The 23,468-nt window shown below is 41.4% G+C and overlaps 3 protein-coding genes across 4 annotated transcripts in view; 1 reads left to right on the top strand and 2 right to left on the bottom strand.

Annotated features, from left to right (window-relative positions):
- Positions 1 to 9,900, top strand: part of kcnd3 (potassium voltage-gated channel, Shal-related subfamily, member 3) — a 148,147-nt gene extending 138,247 nt beyond the window's left edge. The window contains exons 4-8 of the mRNA XM_077513530.1: positions 1,971 to 2,072; positions 3,986 to 4,018; positions 4,118 to 4,210; positions 6,024 to 6,277; positions 8,255 to 9,900. Coding sequence (XP_077369656.1) covers positions 1,971 to 2,072; positions 3,986 to 4,018; positions 4,118 to 4,210; positions 6,024 to 6,277; positions 8,255 to 8,429 — 657 coding nt within the window. The 3' untranslated portion in view covers positions 8,430 to 9,900. The remainder of the gene's footprint in view (positions 1 to 1,970; positions 2,073 to 3,985; positions 4,019 to 4,117; positions 4,211 to 6,023; positions 6,278 to 8,254) is intronic.
- Positions 9,901 to 12,172: 2,272 nt separating this feature from the next.
- LOC144014035 (5-hydroxytryptamine receptor 2B-like) lies at positions 12,173 to 14,900 on the bottom strand. 2 transcript variants are annotated; one of them, XM_077513528.1, is made up of 2 exons: positions 13,589 to 14,900; positions 12,173 to 12,349 (listed from the first exon to the last, which is right to left on the bottom strand). In XM_077513528.1, the coding sequence occupies exons 1-2, from the start codon at positions 14,606 to 14,608 to the stop codon at positions 12,194 to 12,196; spliced, it is 1,176 nt and encodes a 391-aa protein (XP_077369654.1). In that variant the 5' UTR covers positions 14,609 to 14,900; the 3' UTR covers positions 12,173 to 12,193. The 2 variants fall into 2 exon arrangements, with proteins under 2 accessions (XP_077369654.1, XP_077369655.1); XM_077513529.1 differs by having other exon boundaries at positions 13,680 to 14,900.
- Positions 14,901 to 15,753: 853 nt separating this feature from the next.
- ddx20 (DEAD (Asp-Glu-Ala-Asp) box polypeptide 20) lies at positions 15,754 to 23,196 on the bottom strand. The gene is made up of 11 exons (XM_077513527.1): positions 22,931 to 23,196; positions 21,994 to 22,088; positions 21,460 to 21,628; positions 21,114 to 21,228; positions 20,877 to 21,019; positions 19,691 to 19,829; positions 19,540 to 19,598; positions 19,358 to 19,440; positions 19,187 to 19,292; positions 17,605 to 17,706; positions 15,754 to 17,385 (listed from the first exon to the last, which is right to left on the bottom strand). Exons 1-11 carry the CDS (start codon positions 23,124 to 23,126, stop codon positions 16,325 to 16,327), a joined length of 2,268 nt encoding a protein of 755 aa, XP_077369653.1. The 5' UTR covers positions 23,127 to 23,196; the 3' UTR covers positions 15,754 to 16,324.
- Between the last annotated feature and the right edge of the window lie 272 nt (positions 23,197 to 23,468).

Here is a 23,468-nt window from a genome sequence, read left to right as displayed (position 1 = left end):
GTTGGGGACTTCAGACTCTGGATTACTGATTCAATACAGATTTGAATCATTGCCCAAAGTGAGTCTGGTGCTATGAAGTTCTAATTATTTCTGCATTTGTCCAACAGCGGATAACCATATAAAATGCTTTTGAATAATATAGGACTTGGAATTTCAATTTGTTCCAGTAAGGCCACGTATCGACATGATCCACATCAGCTTGTGTTATAACTGGTACTGGTACTGTACTTGTGGAAACCACCACTATAGATACTCAATTAACCCACGCAGCGGTGCATGGGCCTCCCTCCAAACAAGCACACAGTCTGCTCATGATGTTACATTATACATGTACCGATTTCTTGATTTGAATATCTAACTCACTTTTTGAGATTCAACAACGTGGCCTAACAGCAAGGGGAGATGAGATGTGCCCATGCTGAGGAGGTACAATTTGTTCACAGACACTTTTAATGGAAAATTCCTGGCCTTTGACACGTCAGTGATTCTATTATCCCAAACTTAAATGTAGTTCAGGAAGTTTTATCTGCATTGCCAAATTTGCCACACAAGTTAACAGAGGCCTGTGACTTCACATTTGATCAAATAAAATAAAATTAAATAAAAAATACTTTGTAATCCATGACTACCTTGCACCTTAACAAGCCATTAGTTCATGCTTGTTTTGTTTGTGGGGTTTTTGTTTTAAATAAGCATTTGGTATTGAGTTGACAAAGGCAAGCAACTGGTCAATGTTATTAAGAAACCGGTAATATTGGCATGGAGTGAGCTGAAATGCATGGACGACAATAAGTGCTCTATGCATGTCTATTGCACTGCTTGCCTTATGCCTATTGATTTTCACAATCTCAAACTAAAATCTGAAATTAAGAAGAGAGTTTTATTAGAGTCACAGCACGCTCTTATCATCTTAATCATTTAATGTGAGGTGGTATTTTCATCTGTTTTATAGTACAGTCTTTTACTAGTCTAAAGCCTTACAATATCAAACGTGTTGGATATTATCAAAAGTCTTCATCTATGTGGTGACCTGACACAACCAACAACCAATAGATGAGGTCTAACAAAACCAGAAATAGGAAACGTCACAATCACGAGAGCGGCATGGACGAACGGGCAACACTGGCAAAAATGCGACAGTCTCGAAGAACATAAAGAAAGAGGAGTGGACGGTAGAACATACCGGCCTGTTCATTGTTCATTGTAGCCAAAAGCTTCTGCTTCTGAACTTTTTAGGTTTCTACCAAGAACATGATGGCAAAAAATGCATTGTGGGGAAAACAAATTCCTCAAGAATCTAGTTGTAGTCTAGTAAATAGTGACCCTGCAAAATTCAGTCATTGTAAAATCTCAGTCCAAGACCCTTCTCAAAATCTTCTGATGTACAGGTAGCATAAGAACATGTTTTGCCTCTCAGTTGAGAAGGCTCCGACAGTTCATGCAACATGGCTTGGTTAGGATTGAGTCTGGTCAGGCCTAACCAAACCGTGTTGCATGAACTGATGAAGCCCTTTCAGAAGAGAGGCGAAACGTTTCTCCACAAGCATCTATGGATGTGATTAAAAAAAAAAAAAAAAACTCAATGGACTTGATGCTTAATAACAGCCTTGTCAAATTTGATTCACTGTTCATATGCTGCACTTCTCTGCTTAATTCTTCGAGAGTTTACCTGCACCAATCCTAGCTGTTTCTGCTCTCAGTCATTTTCTACCCAAGGAATGTGTGTTGTCGTGCAGTGACCATAAATCATTCATCAGTACAGCAGGAGATCAGAGTGAGTTATCACAAGAGATCAGAGGGAATGATCTAGCACCGTATGTTTGATTTGATCCAGAAGATCACAACTAATACATGAAGCACGTGAAAGTGCTATAGCTCATCAGTGGGATGTGTCAGAATTATTCCCCAATCAGTCTCACACTGGAGGTGGTGCAGCCTCCAACTGACGTTACTATCAATGTCTCCCACAGAAAGCCCGCTTGGCCAGGATTCGAATATCCAAGACGGGAAGCTCCAGTGCCTTCCTCCACAGCAAGCGCAACGGCCTCTTTAACGAAGCGCTGGAGCTCACGGTAAGACCAGACAGAGATAACGCTTCACTGCTCCTTACAGTTCTAATGAAAGGTCAAAAGCCAAACGTTTGAATTGCCATTTCTCAGAAATATAAGTCTAAGCAGAAAAGAAGAAAATTATTCAATCAGAACTTGTAACGCAACCTCCATTTTTTTGTAGTATATCTTTGCATAACTGATGACTCTTCTAGGTCATCATTGTGGGTTCTCCTGTCACTTGACTATAATTCTCATTATACATACATTGTATATCCCATACATGCTGTAATATAATTCTCATTATACATACATTTTATATCCCATACATGCTGAACATAACAAAAACTAAACAATTGTGTGAATGCTAAAAGCTCACAATTATTTTTCCTATTCCACTGGATTTTGTCCTTTAACTACTTTGACATTTCTCAAATAAGTCAAACCATTCCAACTTCATCATGTTTCAAAAATTCATGCTTTGTGGGCTATTATTTTTCTCAGTACAAACATTCACAATTGTCCCACAATTCAACATTTTTCACCCGAAAAAATCCACTATTATTTGTCTTTCAACTACTTCTATATTTCTCAAACAATTCAAACCATTCCAACTTCAACATGTTCCAAAAATCCACGCTTCATGGGCTACTATTTTTCAAATTGCCAACATTCACTGTTTTGCCACAATTCAACATTTTTCACTCCAAAATTCATAATTAATTTTCAATGGACAGTTAACAATTCACTCTCAATAGAAATCCAAAATGTTTAGCTCAGTCAGTTCATCTTGGGATCAATCGTCAACATTCCCCAAATTACTAAACACCAAAAATTCCACATTTTCACTAAATATTGCACATTTTTTACCAAGAAAATATATCACTCATTTCAAGGACATGGTTTCGGGTTAAGGCCGATTCAAAATTCAGTATTGTTCCTATTCAAAATTAATTCAATTCAATTTAATTTCACCTAATTGCAGATAAGAAAATTCATTCAATTCTCACATGCCAAAATTTCCTAATTTTTCACTCACATATTGCACCACTCACCTAATTTCCTATAATAAAATACTGCATTATTCAACATCATTCCACATCATTCAGTCCATGCATTTTAACCACAAGAATTCAGTATCATCCTATATTGTTCAATATAACTTATCTTTCCAACTTATTCAATACCATTTGACAAAATTTTATATCTTTCAACTGCATTCCACATCATTCCACCTCAATCAATGATTTTACGTTTCTATATTTTTTTTTTCATTGCATTTCAGCATTCACGTGCAATTTCTCCTGAAATTGCTTCATCTGGCTTATAAATATAAAAATGTAGTGATATGACTAGAAGTGAAGCCCTTCACATTAAATATAAATATAAAAATGTAGTGATATGACTAGAAGTGAAGCCCTTCACATTAATGTTTGGATGAACAAAGCAATCCTAAAATATGCACTGGGAAAATATGACCTCAGAATTTGTTTTTCTGTAGTGTGCCAACTTGTTAGAGGGTATACTCAGACCATGGTTGTGTTGTTTATTTCAGCCGTATTACATTATGTCCAACCACCACAGAAGCAGAAATATTGCCCTCTTGTTCATGGATATAAACACATGAGTGAAAAAGAAATAATTACGGAAAACAAGTCGTTATGAAGTCCCTGTAGGCAGCCTTGTCACAGAAGGAGCCGTGGGCACAATGTTATGTATGCAATGTAATGTGCTGTATATCCATTAGGGGCACAAATCAATGTTCTGGCTCCATTGATCTCAAATGACGTGCCTTCAGGGTACGCGCTGATAATGTAACCCTGATTCTGCTGCCTGGCCCGTCTAAGGTTGTGACAGCTTTGTGATCTCAGTGCTGAACTCCAAACACAAGTCTAACTCGGCCTGTCTCTTCTTTTTGTCTTAATCTCCCACTAAAGCAACTTCCATACAAGATGAACCTCTCTGATCAGGTACTGACAATGAGATCGCGCCTTTCACATTTGATTAGTGGCCTCCTTAAAGGCTGGACAGTATGTCGCTCATATTGGATTGTGTGTGTCTCATCACAGGGTTCTACTGAGGAGGAAAAACGGTTAAGTAAGTCTACCTCCCTACTAGAGAGCCAGCACCATCACCTGCTGACCTGTCTGGAGAAAACCACTGTGAGTTCAAAAGAGCCCAATATGAATAATAGTGCCCAACAGAATGAGCTGTTAACAATGTATCTTTTCAGGATTGTGCATTTCCTCCAAGTGCAATGCCAGATTAACTCAAACAGTTCTCAGTTGCAGTCACATTAGCTGCTTTTCCATCAACAAGCCCAGGAACTTTGAGTTTTGGGTAAAGGGAGTTCTTGGTGGTAAAAGTTCTGCACGGAATTTAGAATTGTGTTTCCACAGCGTCTTCGAGTTCTTGGTAATGAATTCAAATGAGTTTGATTGAGTCCAGCCGATGTAAAAACAACGCCCCCAAATTTGACCAATCTGCCGTGGTCGTTGGAGCCCCCTCAAAGTTCCTGCCTGGTTCAGCATGACCTTGCTGCCGAGATAGTACTTGGATGCCCGCCTGGGGAATTGAATTACCCTGGTAATTGTTGTTGGTGGAAAAAATGCCCAAACTAAATTTTACTAAGGCAAAATGAAAAGTTCTCCAAAAGTTCCGGTGGTGGAAAAGCGCCTTGTGTTACACTCCACTTCTGAATGTGGACATTTTTGGCTGTCAGCTATCAAGTGAAGGAGAAGAAAACATGTCCATGTCCATTAAAAAAATATAACTCAGGATCCAGACCCACATTGACATGTTTCTAATACAGTAAACTCAGTGTCGACATCAAGGGGGTCATGAGTGCAGGGGGTGGGTCATACGTGGGCTACTGCTTTCAAACTTGGCCTAAAATTTGGCCCTTTCGCAGCAATTTGTGAAAAATCACTCCATTCTGAGAAGTACATTTTCAGACAACAGGCACATAATCCTGCACTAAATAAAAGACCAAGTTGGTTCAGATGGCCTTTGAAAGACGCAACCTAAAAACTTATAGAAGTGAAAGGACCCCTTCACTTGTAGAAAAATACCAACACTCGTCACCTGAGCTCTTCTAAAGCTAAATCACGTGTTTATCTCATTAAAACGCCAAAAATGACTGAAGAAGTACTGGTACATTAGAATCAAAACTTGACTGTTGTGTGCTGAAGGGTTGGATCCCAAGACGCAGACACAAATAATGTTTTAATTATTTATTCACATAACTTGACTAAACTAAAAACAACGTGATTGCATCAAGAATCATGACACGCCAAGCCCCCCTTGGGCAGCGGAGAAGCACAGCGAAACAGTGAGCAATAATCCGGCAAAACACACACAATTCTCAGACCCTTATATAGACAGTCAATCAATCTCATTGGTTGTGGCTAGACATGTGAGTACCGGTACTGACATGGAATTCTCTGATTGGTTGTTGACCCCGTAACGCGATTACAGATTATTGACATCATATACATCACATAGTATTTCAGATCGTCCTGGACATCACGTAGCATAAAAGATTCCTGACATCACATAGTCCAGACATCATATAGCCTAAAATTAGTTGAAACTGGATGCTGTTACATCAATACCAAAACAGACACGTAACGGGTCGTGAACTCTACTCAAACTTAACCCAGGCGTGACCCCAGACATGAGTCAAGACCCAAACATTACTCCTGCATGACCCGTGTCATGACATTGACTTAACACTGAGTTCAGTGAACATGAGCAAATGAACACATGTAAATATCCAGACTCTTTAGAAGGGTAAATATTATCATAGTAAATCGACAGTAATACAATTGTTTTCTACTTACTGCGTAAAGTAGACATAGTACCTTATGTACAAAGCATAATATTTTTACATTACTTACTATGGGCATTTGATGCTAGGACAAGCTGTGCCAAAATTCTGACTCTCCTCCTTTAATGTTCTCTTGATCGCCCTAGAACCACGAGTTTGTGGATGAGCAGTATTACCAACAGAGCTACCTGGAGGCGGGACTTCACAATTACCCGTCTCGAAGCCCGTCTCTCTCGAGCCAAGAGGGCGTCACGGGCACCTGCTGCACCCGCAGGAGCAAGAAGCACCACAGTCCTTTACCCAATTCCAGTGAGCCGGCACACATGCAGCCTTTGACGCACGCGCACCAACAAGGCTTGCAGGAGCTCAGCACCATCCACATTCAGCCCCTCAGCACCAGGTGGGATCACTGGCATCAACACTGATTTGAGTGCGGTACAATGACACAAGGGCGGCACGGTGATTAACGTGTCTGCCTCAAAGTCAAATGGATCCCTGTTTAAGTCTTGGGCATTTCAGTGTAGAGTTGACATGTTCTTCTCAGTGCTCATTGCCGAGTAAGGCATCACACATTTACACTATGCTTGTTTACGGTCACATACAGAATGCCCATTTTTTTATAACTAGCACAACGAAATAATAAATAATTTATTTAAACGAAGAGTTAGATAGTGTTACCTCAGGCTTTTATGCTATCAAAACAAGATCCCTTTGCTTACGTGAAATGATGAACAAAAATTACTTGAGAGATAACAACTGACAAAAATTAATATGACCCAAATGAGTTTTTAGACGGAGATTTTTTAAATGCCTGAAGCTGGCGTCTATTTTTCTGACAGACAAATGACAAAATGCATTTCAACAAGTCATTCTTGGAGCCGACAACATCAAACAATTCTCTTAAGGCCATGAATGGGGAATATCTTGCTCCTCTGACTCCGTTGCAAAAAAATGTGCTTTGATAAAAGAAAACAGCACTCTATAATATTCTACTTTTTATAAAAGCAGATTAACAACATTGTGAAGTAATAAAAAAAAAGTAACATTTTGTGCTTCATCTTTATAGCGCAAGCCGATTTGCTTTTGCTGCTCCTTCTGTTGTACATGCCTTGACCACTGGGAGGCATTATAACACTGTAAAAGTCATGCAGCCACAAACGAAGTGTAGTTACTCTGCTACACTGTGAAAACAATGTTGTGTTGAATTGTTATTCAGTCAAATGTTTGCATGAAATAAAAGCATTTGGATCCAGATATATTTTTGAAGTAGATGTATGATTGGGCGGGACAGTGGATGACTGGACGTCCGCCTCCCAGTTCTGAGGACTCGGGTTCGAATCCAGGCTCTCACCTCCCTGGGTGGAGTTTGCATGTTCTCCCCGTGCTTGCGTGGGTCTTCTCCGGGTCCTCCGGTCTCCTCCCACATTCCAAAGACATGCATGGCAGGTTAATTGGGTGCTCCGAATTGTCCCTAGGTGTGCTTGTGCGTGTGGATGGTTGCTCGTCTCTGTGTGCCCTGCGATTTGGCTGGCAACCGGTCCAGGGTGTACCCTGCCTACTGCCCAAAGCCAGCTGATAGGCTCCAGCACCCCCCGCAACCCTTGTGAAGAATAAGCGGTCAAGAAAATGGATGGATGGATGGATGGATGGATAATTTACCTTAAAAGTGTATCTGGATCAAGGTGATTTTCTTCTGTGCTACCACTTACAAAATAGAATTGAGTAGATTCAACACACATTTTTTTTCAGTGTACAAGTACTACTGTTAATGACTCAGTAAGATTTTGTATTAGTCTTTTTTTTTTTTATCAAAGATTATACTCCTTTGAATATTGTTATACTATCTGTCTAAACATGTTGCTCCACGGTTTCCATTCAAATACAGAATGTTATTGCTTATGAAACCTCGATTATCGACGCTAACTGTTAGCTAGTCACTGGCAGTTTGTTGTGTTTGCTAGCTTTAAGATAAACAGCATTTTTCATCAAGCAAAGCTGTGTGGTTTTAAATACACAACATTTACTATTGTTCAATATTTACCGAATTGCTTCTTCTTGTGGTAGTGAACTGAATTGTAAGTTGGGTCAATTGTATCTCAAAGGACAATATATCATTTGTGACATCAGTCCTGGAGCCTTTCTCACATATTTCTGACAACTAGAAGATTAAGGGTTGGGCTGTAGCCCTTTGTTACCCATTACTGTTCCCACCACTGAGTCTGACATTCATCCTGTCACTGCTTGAGGATGAACTTGAATGGAGCTCGTGAGCCAGGTCCTCTCATCCAACATCACTGACCTCGCGAATGTCATTGATGATTTGAGATTCGCACAGCATGTTCCTAAGTGCCATTCTCTTCTCTCCCTCGCCTCGTAGCCGTTCCAGTTTGAACATGCGCATCGACGAGCCAGCACCCCTCAACTGCCAGGGAAGCCAGATCACCACGGCGATTATCAGCATTCCCACGCCACCGGTCACGACCCCTGAGGGTGACGCCCACCTTCCAGCAGGCCCCACCCACCAGAACGTTGTCAAAGTGTCCGCATTGTGAACGACGCCAGACGTGTCATAGTCGGAGACCGTTAAAACTCTGATCTAGACTGACGGCGGGTGGTGTTCGGACGCTTAATTTGGTTGTGGTGGAGCCTGCCCTCTGCTGGCCATGTACTGTAACAACACAGACTCATTGTACAGAAGTGGGATGGATACAGTGCAGCCAGCCGTGTTCATGTTGAGGGCATGTGTGCGTGTACGTGTGCGTGACTCAGCACAAAGCACCTTTTTATAGTTTTTACATCAGTTTGACTCTTCCATAAGCTGGTGGCGGATCAAGAAAGAATGGGGGGAAAAAAGCATTATTGTGCCCTTTTAGTTTGTGTCATTCTGGTTCAACTCGCTGCTGAAAAGCAGATACAGTATGACACATTTATCATTGTCATTATCATCCCCATTTGAGGGGAAAAGAGTACATATGATATGTATGTCTGTATTGCCAGCAAATGTGTTTCATATTTGTGAATGAGCGTGTGCATTTCTTAGGTAGAAGAATTGTGATGTTTTGGGTCAAGAAGTACGTGCCTGTATTGGAGCGTCGTCTCGGGTGACTGCACTTTCAATTCTTCTGGAAGTCTCGATGGCTCTGTATACGGTATATTTGGCTAGCTGCCACTCTCAAGGCTTCGAACTCTTCATTTCTGTCCAAAATCCTCAGCTGTGAGCCTTTTTATACAAGGTGCCTGTGAAATCCATCCATTAATGTTGACAGATGTGAATATCCCCCTTTGGTTAGAGACGGACCTCAAATGACAAAATAGTTTCGATTATTTATTTTTTTGAACGGGACGCTACCCCAATTAAAAGCACAAGGCATTCGCTGAGAATTTTGGACACTCACATGTTCTGAGCCCAGGTCCTTTGTGAATATTGTTAATAGAATATTTTGTAATATTTGACCATCGTTTGGCAGAACCAGTGAAGCTGTGCTCCTCTGTCTCTATCGCTCCCCGAATCCTGTTTGTATTTCTCTCTCTCTGTCAATGTCTGCTTGTATTCTTATTCCTCCTGTGTGAACTACCGTATGCTTACAGTAGTCTTTATAGCTGTCAAGCGGGCGTTTGTTCTTCCCTCAACTCAGTGGGCATTTTTCAAAGTTGTTGAGTATGTGTTCTCCGTGTGATTAAGAAACTTTGGTGTTTGTACTCTTTGTCCTCCTTGATGTTCCAATTTCTTTTCACCTTCATTTTCAGGAGAACTCGAAGCAGGCTCTGGGATTTGGTCTGTCGGTTGCTATGGCGACGCCAAGGACACTCATTGAACCAGGCTCTGTCACCGTCGTGTAACGTTAGAGCCTAACAAAGCCCCGCTGACGTCAAGACTTTTCAGGTGTGCTCACCTCAGATCTAAGCCTCCCACTTGGCCTTTTGTCTTTTTTTGAATGTTAGTTCAACGGCTTTGTACCGGTGTCGGAGATCCAATTTGCATCCCAATCTTGTGCTTCATTGACGATAAAAAAAATAATAAAATGTCCATCATAATCCCACAGGCAGCGCTATAGATGTACTGACATCACCATTAGAATATGTGAACATGTGCACAGCAAATCATCTAGCTAACCTGAAGTGAAACTAGATTGTCAGTTGCACTGTGAAATTATCATCACAGCCAAAATGACCTTTTACGAAGAATGATTGTTTAATTTTAACTTTGAAATGGTTTGACATGTGCGTTTGTACTTAAATGACAAACATAACAGCTAACATGGATGCTGAAGTGTATATTCATGCTCCCGAGGGTAGTTATTACTCAGAGAAAGCCAAAAATATTCAACAGGGTGAGAATAGGAACAGTGTCATACCTCTAGTTTAAGTACTAGTACTATTTTTGGTGTCGTGACAGCAGCTGCCTCAGTGCAGATTTAGTGTGTAAAATCCATGCAGGCGTTTAAAACAAAGAGACAAGCACAGACAGGCAGGCCTTTTTCTGTCTTCTTTCGGAAGCTGTGTTCAACACAGCGTTCTATTTTCGTGACCGGTGTAAATCCAGCGCAGCTTGTGGCGTGACTACGCAGAGGCAGTTTAGACCTGATGTTGGTAATTTTGCAGACGAGAACATGCCGGCGGAACTGTGAGAGGGCATGGCGTTGACAAAGTGGGCACTTGGAGACTGCCACCAACACATGATCGTTCATGTGCACCCCTAAAGCTGCATGAAAAAATATACCGGACAGTGATTCGGGTTTGATGCCCGTTGTTCACAAATGAATGACATCTGTCACGTCAAACCAGCTGTCTACCCAGCACCAGTGTTAGACGTGGTCTGAGCATGCTTAAGATCGACTTTCTGCCACCACACTGTCATTCCGCCAGGCACATCCCAGCTTGGAAGGAGCGGTTTGGCAAATTGCCAAACGCGCAGCGATCCTCTGGTGCGATCCGCCGGCATTTGCGCCAAGGCGCACATGCTCTGTCAATGAAAATAGAGCCCATATTGTTCACTGGATTCATTCCAACATTTTGAATATTTAAAACTACAACAGGTGACAGTAGAAGTGAGGCTTTTTTTTATTGTATTTTGCTGAAGCTTGGATTGAACTTTTTCCTTGTTTTGTGTCAGCAGCACTTTCGAACACAATTTAAATTCAGCTCAGTGTCCAACGATTTTTCTATACAATGAAAAGTAATCAAGCTCTCATAGTGTTAAGCTCTCTTTCTGTTATGTATTCTCTTTTGTCTTCTTTAAGATCAGTCTGTTTTCTTCTCACTCTTTACTTTGCCCTCCTTTGCCACCTGTCGTTGTTGAGACTACTGCTGTGCGTATCTTGTCGTGTTTGATATTATTTATGACCTTGTCTTGTGCCCCAACTGTGAAACGCCTGATAAAACATCTATATCTGCCACATGTACAGTCTGTGGACTTTTTTCTGCTTGGTAAAGACCTATTGGAGAGTATTTACAATTAAGAGGTTCTTTTAAAGTCAACTTAAACATTTATTGACAATGTGTTGTATGTGACCTCACTCGTTTAAACATAACATGCTGATTAATATTACATAAGTTATGCAGCAAAATCCAGCCGTGTTTATGCATCTCAGGCGTCGGCCATTTTGCTACTTGCTGTCGATTGAAGATGACACCACAGTTGCTCAGGGCTCAGGCAACAACCAATCAGAGCACACCTGTTTTCTGAACCATGATTGGTTGTTACCTGAGACCTCAGTAATTGTGTTGTCATTCTCGCTGAACAGCAAGTGGCAAAATACCCACCTTATGATATTGATAAAAACTGCTGGGTTTTGCTACTTAACTCATATTCCACTGACACAATATTAACCAAAATACCTTATTTAGATTATTGGTGATGCACAGACCATATTATTATGAAGAATTTTGGGGGGGGTTGACTTCCCCTTTAAATTTACAGGACTGTCTCAGAAAATAAGAATATTGTGATAAAGTTCTTTATTTTCTGTAATGCAATTAAAAAAACAAAAATGTCATACATTCTGGATTCATTAAAAATAAAATAAAATATTGCAAGCCTTTTATTATTTTAATACTGCTGATTATGACTTACAGCTTAAGAAAACTCAAGTATCCTATCTCAAAATATTAGACTATTTCATCAGACCAAGTAAAAAAAATAAAAAAAAACAAAATTTAAAAAAAAAACTGCCATAATCAGCAATATTAAAACAATAAAAGGCTTGCAATATTTCAGTTGATTTATACTATATTATAATGAATGATTTATACTATATTATAATGGACTTTATCACAATGTTCTAATTTTCCGAGACAGTCCTGTAGTTAGGAAATTTCATTGAACAGATTTCAGTGGACACTTTCGCATCGACACAAATATCTTGCTGAATTCAGAGCGAAACTGTCTGGTGACCAAAGTGTAAATGAGCGGATCCACTGCAGCTTGCACGCAAGTCAGCACCATTGCCGATGTCTCCATCTCCAACAGCGACTGTAAGAGAGAAAACACATGTCACCGCTTACAAATGAAGGTGGTTTTGATTTGTTTTTAAGTTAAAGCATTCAACAGTTGACAGTAAGTAACAAGAGGTTGTGCTCAGTGACAGATTTGAGCGTTTGTTTTATGTGCGGCCACATTTCACATTACTGTGAAAGCGGCATTGCAATAGACAAAAAAAGAAAAGAAAAAAAAAGCTATGTAAAATGTGAATAATTGCCATTTGGGGAACTTGCACTACCTTGTAAGCGCGCACCCTTGAAAACAACACAGTTCCATTTAAGCTAGGACTGCCACTGGTTGCAAAGAATGACAAGAATAATAGAAATAGAATGACAAAAGGTCTCCAAACTTTTTTTTTTTTTTTCCCCCAGGGCCACATATAGAGACATCAAAGGAGGGCGACGGCCACTTCAACATATTAAACACACTAAAACCAATCAAATCAAGAAATTATATATTATAGTTATTGTTCTAATTATTTAGTTTTTAATTGTTGTATTGGACAAAACTTTGGACATTTATTTAGCTCACTCGTGTAAGGTTTCTTCTACAGCTGCCCCAAAGTACCTAAATCGTTTTTGTTTGGTTGTTTCAACTATATAAGTAGCCTTACTTAACTGTGTACAAAGCCAATTCGTCATTCTAATTTTAGTTATTCTAGATTTTATATTCTACAGATTTTTATGTTTTGTTTATATAGGACTTAGTAGAGAAAGAGAAATGACATTTTGATTTTTTTTTTCTGTCTTTGTCCACTTTATATAGAGAATTAACAAAAAGAATCCTTACTGCACCGGATTATATTGTGATTAGTAACTCAAAGCTTTAACTTTGACAAGAAACAAGTAGGCCTACACTATTATTATTTCTTGACGAAATGTCATTAATTACAGTTATTTGGTTACATTCTTGAAAGCTGATTTTAGACTTGATGCATTTCTGAGAAGCCTAATGAGTTGGCTCAAAATGGGGATAAACATTTCATAATGAATTCATTCACTTCCAAGTAGAAAGGTGCACATATAAATGATGATGATGATGATGATGAATGTTGGCTTGTCTTTATGGTCTAATTTGATCAGCACTTATATCTGCGTTGGTTGATCATTTTATTGTTGCTGTGACTGAAATTCTATCTAAATCATAAAACAATTGTAAACTTGAATGTTATGTTGCTTCAAACTATGCCAAAAACTGTTTTGTTTTGTTTTGTTTTTGGGTCCAACTCACTTTGTCGATATCCGGCCGTGTGACGAGTTGATTCATGAGCAAAATCACCACCATGGGCAACCAAAAAAACGTGAAGGCGATAATGATGTACCCGAAGCGTTTGGCCAGTTTGCCTTCAACCTGTTTCTTCCCTCGCTCCCTGGCTCCAGGCGTACGAAGACACACCGCTCCCACGATCTCTGGAAATGTCCTGCGGGCTCCTCCGGCCACGTTGCCCGAGCGCGCCTCACGGGAAACGGAGCGCGCCGCCCGGCGGCCGCCGACCGGCGGCGTCGCTGGCCCTGGCGCTGAAACCGGTTCGCCCAGCCAGCTCCAAACCTGCTCGGACACCGTGGGCATCACTCGAATACCTCGACTGAACACTTTCTTTCGGTGCTGCCTCACAAGTTTGATGATTCGCCCGTAGTGGATGACGATGACAGTCAGAGACAACCCCCATATGGGCACCAAGACGTAAGGTCCGAACGGGTCCGGATGCCCGTCGCTATGAGAGACTGCTGGCCGGCAGTGCGCGTAGAAGAGGGATTTTTTGGAGAGACTCAAGGCTACTCCGGCCAACACGAGGCCGCACAGCCAGATGAACGGGATCCAGAGGCGAACCCGGGCTCTCCTGCGATCGGTTTGGAAAGGGAACGAGATGGCCTGGTAGCGCTCCACGCTGATGCTGGCCAGCGTGAGCAGTTGGACGCAGCTGCACAAGGCCCAGGTGAACTGCTGCAAGGCGCACACGGACACCGGCAGCCGGCCTCCTTCCGCGGACCGCACGAACGATGCGAGCAGGAGCGGCGCGTCCACGGAGCACTTGAGGAAGTCGCTGGCGGCCAAGCTGACCAGCAGCGCGTTGTTGCTCGTCTGGAGACACTTGGTTCGGAAGACGACCCAACACACCCACACGTTGCCGGGTAGACCCACGACAAGCGTCACGATCAGAATCGCGCATTTGAGGACGAGAAACAACAGGTCGGGGTTGGCCTCGATGTCAGAGGTTGTGTCGTTCCTGGAATCGTGCACGTCCATCATTCGGGCTGTTTCTCTTCTAAGGAATGCCCAACATTTTTGTAGCTACACATCTTGGAGAAATCACCTGCTCGCCACTCACGGATTTCATTTCGAGCACGGTAAACAAATCAAAACACAAGATTGAGTGAGTGGTCTCCTGTTTAAAGTACCCCCCACCCCCTTCACTGATTGTCAACGCTGATTAGCTGCAATCACGTGAAGATGTCTGACCTTCCTCAAGGCTCCACAAACACACCAAAAATTACAGAATAATGTTGGGGTTTCGAAATGGAGCCAAACAACTGGTGCTTTTCAAGAATAAGCTTATCATATTAGCATATGATAATGAACAATTAAGCAAATGGAGAGTGGCTCTGTGGGTGGAAAAAAAAAACTTAAGACTCAGAAATTGCATTCACTACAGAATGTATTTAACTGCCATTCATAATTATAGCGCTTGCATATGTAATCATATAGTACCTGAGTCAATATCTGCTATAATGTGCTTTTGAGATTTCCATTTCACCAAAACAAAGTGTAGCTTGTTCATTCAACTTCATATTCATTGTCTTAAGTCAGTCCTTTTCAAATAGGGGAGCATGGTGCGATGCCTTGGGGGTGGGGGGGGGGTGCTGGGGCAACTATTGACAAATGAGAGCTTGGGGCAGGAGTTGCTGGGGGGCGGCGAAATATCACCCCCCCCCCAAAAAAAAAAAAAAAGTTGTTACAAACACAATTTGGTCAAGCTCCCATACTTTCATTCTGTTGCGGTCTGGCCAAAACCTCATAAGTCACAATTTGGGTTTTCATATATAATTTTTAATTATAATTTCCTATTTAAAAACAAAAACTACACTTATGGCCAGTCCACACGTGTGGATGTCATTTGTACAAATTATTGACATTTTGGGTAGCAATGGGAAAATAAAGCTTCATGAACCACTTTCAGTATTTTTTTTACTCCTCTAGATGGTGCTCTTGATTTAAAGATAAAGGCTAGCCGCTAGCGCAATAGAAATAGATTCAATTTCAAATGCATCTTTAAACCAAGCGCACCATCTAGAGGAGTAAATGAAGCTTAATTTTCCCATCCCAAACTTTGGGCTAATGTTTAATGTTAGCATATAAGCGTTCTTAGTGGACCTTCACTTAGAATGCTGACTGTGTGCTGTTTAACATTTATTTCAAACTTCTCAAAGGATTTAGGAGGACATCCATCTACACACATGGTGATGAAAATTACCAAACATGATTATAAAGATAGAAGACACTTGATCAAAATGACTCGTTTTATCCAATAGCTTGTGGTGGACAATGAAACCAAGTTAATTTTTCTTGTGTTGCCAAAACCACATATTTCAAATGGTGGAGGGGGCAAAAAAATTGAAGGAAACCTTTCTTGTACATGTGGAAATGTTTGGCCACTTATAAGACCTCGGCATTTCATGATTTCATAATCGGAAGACTCCAAACTAACTTTATAATGATATTGACACACCTCCTGGTAACTAGGGACATAAAGATCATCAGAAAATCTTCCGAGGGGCAAACGTGGGGAGAAGGGGACAAGGCACAACTCGTACTTGAATATCTTGCAGAAGCAATTATGGACAGCTGTGAAGGTCAGCGTCGTTTCGCCGCACGGTTTATTTTTCGGAATCTGATCGTCTGACATCACCGATGAAAGTAATTTGCATGCAGGTGGATCTTCGTATGCTACTTTTGGCTGTATGAATATTACTTATTTTTAGTAAGCTCCTCCACATAAACCATGTTCATACGATAAGCTGCCATCCAGTTGGTCGCGGCTCTGTAGTAGCCTTGGTAACTTTGCTCTTGAAAAGGAGACACGGACGAGTAATAATCATTCCAGGCTCTGTAGCATTCTCTCCAGTAACGCTCAACATTGGTGTCGTTTTCCATGTCATACTTGTCTTCATCCCTTTTCCATTTCGGCTCTTTCTTCATTGTCTCTGGCTTCCTTCTGTTCCATTTGTCAAGCTGCTTTTTCTTCTCTGTCAGTTCTTTTCTAGTTGATTTGACGGAAGACGTTTGCTTAGTTTGTGTGCCTGCTTTACGACCGAGCGTCGTTTTAAAGTTGTCAGGCTGGGGTGAAGTTCTGCTTCTTGTTGCGTTTGTTGTCTGAAACGTTACGGAAGGTTCCGGTGTGAATGGCTCCATCTCTGTTTGTTTTATGGTGCACGTTTGACTCTCGCTCTCACCACCTGCCGTCATGTTCAAGTTGTCCTCCGTGTCATCTTCAGGACTCGAAGAACCGGGGCTGGATTTTGCAGAGTTTTGTTCCAAATTCCACCCTCGACAAATTTCACCTCCGTCGTCATCAAGTGTGACAAACTCTTTGTGCCCGTTCGGATCACCGCCGTCTCCCTGGTCGCTGAACTCCCTGACGATCTCCACTGACCTTCCCGGTCCTGTCATAATGAACGCCTGGAAGTCGCGCTCAGCCTCCTCGAAGGTCATAAACCGTGACGTGCAGCTCTTAAACGAGCTTAGCGGAGGGATCTTCGGCAGTGCGTCTTGCAACTCTTTGCGAGTCGGCGCCGCTTTTGAGGGGCTCCGTGGGAGCATATCCCGCGCAGGGTACGTCTTTCCAGAGAGCCCTTCCGCTCCGTGGCTCGTCTTCGGCTTCCTGACTTCCTGCGCTTCCTCCGTGACGATGGAAGAAACTTTGGAGCGCACTTTCTTCTTCTTCTTCTCATAAACGGGGACGTGTGATGAGGCCTCAGTGCAGACATCCCAGTCACATTGCTCAGCCATCAGTCCAGCATCAATGGTGGCTAAAGTGAAAGAAGACAGCTATCAATGGAAGAGTTTGGTTAGATCTCTTGGTGTGAATTGATTGGTGGGTTACAGTATATGACGTCATCACATTTAAGTAGCTGAAACCGAGATCATGACGTCTCACAGTGAAAACAAATCAGATTATGTTCAAGCACCTTAAATGTACTGTTAAAGGGGACCATGGCTATATTTAAATATATATCCGAAGAGCTTACATGGCAACGCTGACAGACTCAGGTCGCACTTTTGAGCGATGGCCATCATCTTGTTCTCCTCTTCACCATGGCAACAGTACGTCACAGCCAGCCCCTGAGTGCCTGGGAACCAAATTTGATTGTGATTAGAACTGCACAGTATGTACGAGTGTGGAACAATGTTTATGATTCTATAAAGGCTATTACAGGTTTTGGCTTAGGAGCTACTACATCGGTTTCAGTCATTTTTCAGGAGTCCGTGCAGACAGGGATAATTCCTGATATAAACAGAATGTGGGGACAGAATATATCCAATTTCTAAATATTTTTGCATTATTTTTTGTAAAAGGAAAAAAAAAAAAGACAAGATAATTTTTCTTTTAAACGTTTAAAATATTTATTTTAATTGATTGAATTTTTAATTCATTGTAAAAAGCAAAACTGAAATAGGATCAGTCTATGGAAAAAAACAAAAAAAAAATCCTCTCATTTTTAAATAATTGTGCATTTTTTTTATGAAGTTTCAATTTTTTTCCGTGTATTGAATGTTTTAAGAGTGTTTTGGGGATAAAACAAAAATGTTTTGCGTTGAATACATTTCAATGGCTGTCAATAGCTGATTTTCCACCAACAAGCCCAGGATCTTTGATTTCTGGGTAAACGGGAGTTCTTGGTTGTAAAAGTTCAGCAAGGATTTTAGAATTGTGTTTCCACAGCGTCTTAGAGTTCTCGGTAATTAATTCAAATGAGTTTGATGACGCAGGAGTTTGATGTGCCCAGCTAATGTAAAAACAACACCGCCAAATCTGACCAACCAATCAGCCATGGTCATTGCAGCCCGCCCCCTCAAAGTTCCAGCCTGACTCAGCAAGACCTGAGATAGTACTTGGATGCATCCTGGGGAATTTCATTGTTGTTGGTGGAAAAACGCGCAAACTCAATTTTACCAAGGTAAATTGAAAAGTTCTCCACAAGTTCTGGCGGTGGAAAAAACCCTAATTACATGAAATTTTGGTTATTTGTGGGCAGTGCTGGTCCAAATCCCCTGAGAACAAAACAGGTGTTGACTGTACAGTAAATAAACAAGTTGTTTAAATAGAAAAATGGGTCCATCTTCTACTCAGGTTGGTGGGGGGTTTTTTGTTTTGTTTTTTTTACTTGGTGGCTCCAAAATCATGATCATGTAAAGCCTATTGGTCATAAAAATCATTCATTGGGGTCATTCTCCCGTCACGTCCTGTCATTCTCACAACAATCCGGTTGTACTTCCGGGCTCCAGGCTTAGGCAATGATTGAGACCTTATAAATTACAGGATATTTATCATGTCTTTGGTTAGCTCTGTCAGCATATGTAAGTGGTTTAGCTTTTTCACGTCTCTTCTCAGAGTCACGGAGGCAAATGTGCTGTCACACGTGTGTGACTCACAAACGCTATCAGCGAACGCCGTGCATTCTTTGTGGATTTTGTAAAACGCATCTTTAAAAGCATGTAATTAGCTAATTGTTGGGAAAGAACCTCAGCAAGCATTAAATAAACAAAGGTCAGCTGTGTTGCTCTTCACTCTTTAGCGACTGCTTATGAATAACCTGACGGGACACTGACCGAAGCGGCCGGCTCGTCCGATTCGGTGCATGTAAGTTTCCCAGTCCTGCGGCACGTCCAGATTTATCACTAGGTTGACCTTCTCCGCGTCTATGCCCCTAGAGGTCTAACAAAGGAACAATCATAAGAATAATCATATAACCACTTCTTTTTTCTTGATGTGCAACTCACCAGATCAGTAGAGATGAGCACTCTGCATTGATACTGCTTCAATTTGGACATGGCCTCAAGTCTCTGCTCCTGACTCAGACTACCTGTGTAACCAACAGACAGATTGGAAGTCACATTTGCGACAACGGCGAAGCCAAGTTAAATTTAGGATGATGTCATCTTGGTCGACGATTAATTCTCACCTGAGATACAAACAGCAGGTAGGCCTTTAGAGGACAAGATGTCTGCCAGATGCTGAGCCCTGGGTGAGAAACGCAAAGCATGACAATTCCAACTTTGTCTTCTTTTCCAAATTAATGTTTGACATCAATCAAATCTAGCGGCATAAATCACCTTGTGTGCAAGTTGGAGAAGACAAGGGCTTGGTTGAAAGGAAGTTTGCTGAACAACTCAAGCAAGAGCTGCACTTTCTCCTCAAAGACTTTATGAGGTAATGGATGGGACTGCACCAGCTTGTAATACTGTCTCAGGCCTAGCGTGTGGACCAAACATCAACAAGAATAGGGAATATTTGTTTAATTGATTCAGTATGCAAAAATGCAGGATAAAAACAACAATATGTTCTACATGCTGTCATTAGTCTAAACACAATATTCTGATAAATATTGCATATGAGTATAGCCGAAAAATCAAAACAAAACAAACTCTGTGATAAGTAAAAACTGTCTGTGAGTGTGAACATCTTTGCAATCTTTTGTAACCATTTACAAACCCTGACAAACCCGACCCCAAATTTTGGATGTTTGTCAAGGTTCACAAAATGTTCATAAATCTAACATTTTGTTCAAAATTTCTTTGTGACAAGAAAAAATTGTTTGCAACAAGTAAAAACTGTCTGTGAACATCTTCGCGACCTTTTGCGACTATTTGGAAAGCCTGACGAATACCCTAAAAGCATTCGCCGCTCAGTGAGAAACTAGCATCACTCTAGTATCGGATCCCACTGAGCAGCGAAGGTTCGCAAAGGTGTGCGCATGTGGCAAATATTTTTGGGTCAGGGTTTGTTTAACATTGCAAACTGTTGCAAAGACGTAAGCCAACAGTCTTAATGGATTTGTTTGTCTGATGTTCAACATTTATTAGCGAGAAGAACAGCATTTTGTGACCATAACACTGTTGGCGCTTTGGAACCGTTTGCAAATTTAAACAAACCCTGACAAAAAAAAAAAAAAAAAAAAAAAAACATTCGCTACGTGTGCACACCCTCGTGAGCCTTCATTGCTCAGTAAGATGCGATAAGCTTGCCAATGTCACATGACCAAACCCAGAAAACAGGCATCTATGTGATTTCCGGGTTTGGTAATGTGACGATGACAACCTGTGATGTCATTTTCAGTCGACAGCAAGTGGCAGCACAAAAAAATGGCCGCCCATGAGCTGGATAAAAACAGAGTTTTCTGCTTTATCTATATTCCACAAAGTCAATATTAATCAAAACACTGTTTAGATTTATTGGGGGTGCATTTTGTCAGTAAAATACTTGACTTGACTTCCTCTTCGATGGATTAACCTCATGTACCTTTGAGTCCCATGTCCCTGGGGTTGAGCCTGACAAAAGTGGGCTCTCTCATGTAGCGGGTAAGATGTTGCGCAAGAGATTCTGGGTAGGTCGCCGAGAGCGCGAGCATCTGCTTGTTCACAGGCAAAGAGGAGAATATCCAGCTGTAGATGGACAAACAGTTTGGAGCAATCAGTACATTTCATGTGTGCACTTCGTGATGAGAATCGTACGAATGAGCTGCTTCGGTCACCGTACTTGATCTGCTCCTGGAAGCTGCCCTCCTCCAGCAGCTTGTCAGCCTCATCCAGAACAAACAGACGAATGCTGGCCGTGGACAACATGCCGAGCTCAATGAGCTGCTTAATACGACCTGTGAGAATGACGAGCGCGTTATCAAAATGACAAGAGTTGAATTTCCTTCCTGAGACTGAAGGAAATTTGCTCATCAATCAATCAAGATTACTCTCTCTGGTTGTCTGTCATTTGCAAAATTAGCCATGCCCAATAGCCACATGACCATTTCTGTAGATTATTTGCTGTCCTGTGCATAAGGTAGCAGTACAGAACTGGGAGTTCAAGTTGCTAACGAATGGCTTCTTACCAGGTGAGCCTACAGCGATGTGGCATTTCTTCAGGTGGAGTTTGTCCTGACTGACAGGCCGGCCCCCGATGAAGACGTGGCACTGCAAGCCCTCCATGGCACAGCCTATCGCCATGACGACGGAGTGGATCTGTACTGCTATCTCTCGAGTCGGAGCCAGCACGAGGACCTGTGCGGGTCAAAGTAAAAGTCAACAAGCACTTATGCTTGATTGGAGCCAAAGTCATGAGGTGGGTGCCCCTCCGAATCAGTAAGACCCCCGCAGCTAATCAAATCAACGTGCACGAAACGGCACAAAGACTCGCTGTAGCTCTGCTTTATGAATAAGTGTCCACTCTCATTTAAGCATATGAGGCTGAGCAGATTGACCTCATCTGATTAAGACACCCATAACCAACATGGTCATCTGTTGTTACTCAAGTTATGGTAAAGCTCACAAAAAGTAATGTTTCTTTACGAAGGGAAGTATCAAAGGAACTTTTATTACAGAAATCTGACAAAAGAAATCTGCTTAGTAACTGCAACTGTACTCACCTGCGTGGCACAACTGTCCAGCATCAGCGAATCCAAAGCAATCGTACAGAACACGCATGTCTTCCCCGTGCCAGACTTAGCTTGTACAATCAAATCTAAAACACAACAATCAAGGGTGGCCCCATCATTAGAAAGCATCACAATTGATTTGATCGGGCTTAGGCCTATTATTAATAAGCCACATGTAGTGGCTGATCCAAATGTTTCCTAGTACTGTATTTGCATTTAGAACTGAATGACTGGAACCTGTAATGCAAGCTTTGTTTTTCCGCACTGTGAAGAGCTGTTTGTTTACATGGCAAAATACACTGGAACAGGAAAAAAAACGTGCAATGTTCAACATCAGTGAGTACATTTTTCTTTTGTTAACCGCAGTGTTAAAAAAAAAAAAAAAAAGTTAGTCAGTGGCTTACAATAATGTTACATAAATGTTTCGGACTCAAACTTATATTTAATGTTAGTCATGATAGTGGAGATTTCAGTATTTTTTTTAGGTGATACTTGCTATTGAGAATATAAACTTTTTCAGGCCTCCAGACTATTGTTTTATTTTTATTTTATTTTATTTTTTTACTAAAAAGTGGCCTCTAATCTGAAATTTTAGGGGCACAAGTAGAATACTTAGGGTTACACACTGTAAATTGACATGCAAAGTAAATATTCACCATCCCACTCATTGTCACGATATTATTAACAGGCTGACGTGTGAAACAGGAGATAATCAGCAACAACAACAACACAAATATTCAATATGTGTAATTATATAAATCGAGCATTGTAAAATTCTAAAAACAATATTGTTTCGTTTCACAAACATCCATCAGGAACAGCAGTTGACGTTTTCTGTAATGTGTTGAGACAATTGAGATTCTGTTTAACTTTTCCCGATGACATCCTGGCATAATGCTATTAATCGAAAACAGACAAAAAGAGGTACCAAGTCCGCATCGACCAAGCGGGATCGCCTTCAGCTGGATCGGGGAAGGTTTTTCAAAGCCTGCAGCCGACAGTCCGTCCAGCACGACCTCAGACAGTAATAACGACTTGAAGTCGATCCCCTCTGTTAAAAGCACATCATCAGTCCTAACTCGCGTTTCTATATCGTGAGCTGCTTTCCTGCTGGAGGCCGCCATGTTTCTTCACATCCTCTGGTCAACGAGTGCGCATTAAAAGCACAGTCGAACAATAGTCGGGCTCAGACTGCACTGTCCTCTAGCGGCCCGGAGTGTGATTGTCAATTGTTAAACTGTTATTGGACGGCAGCGGGCACTTTCGAAACCTATAGTATAGTGCCATGGCTCAGTTCGGGTTGTAAAACACTGCTCTAAAACCATGTTGTGTATGTGACCCTGTACAATCATGGAAAGTGCAGTCTTACAGGATATTAGGAAGAATTACTGTCCTTACAATCCGGATCTGCGGATTTGGTAGAGAGGTAGAAACTAAATATCATGATCTGGATCTGCTTTTCCGTG

This window comes from Festucalex cinctus, chromosome 2, assembly GCF_051991245.1.
Source record: "Festucalex cinctus isolate MCC-2025b chromosome 2, RoL_Fcin_1.0, whole genome shotgun sequence".
Lineage (NCBI taxonomy): Eukaryota > Metazoa > Chordata > Actinopteri > Syngnathiformes > Syngnathidae > Festucalex > Festucalex cinctus.
Note: the sequence above shows the minus strand (reverse complement) of the source record. Positions and strands in the feature narration are given on the sequence as shown.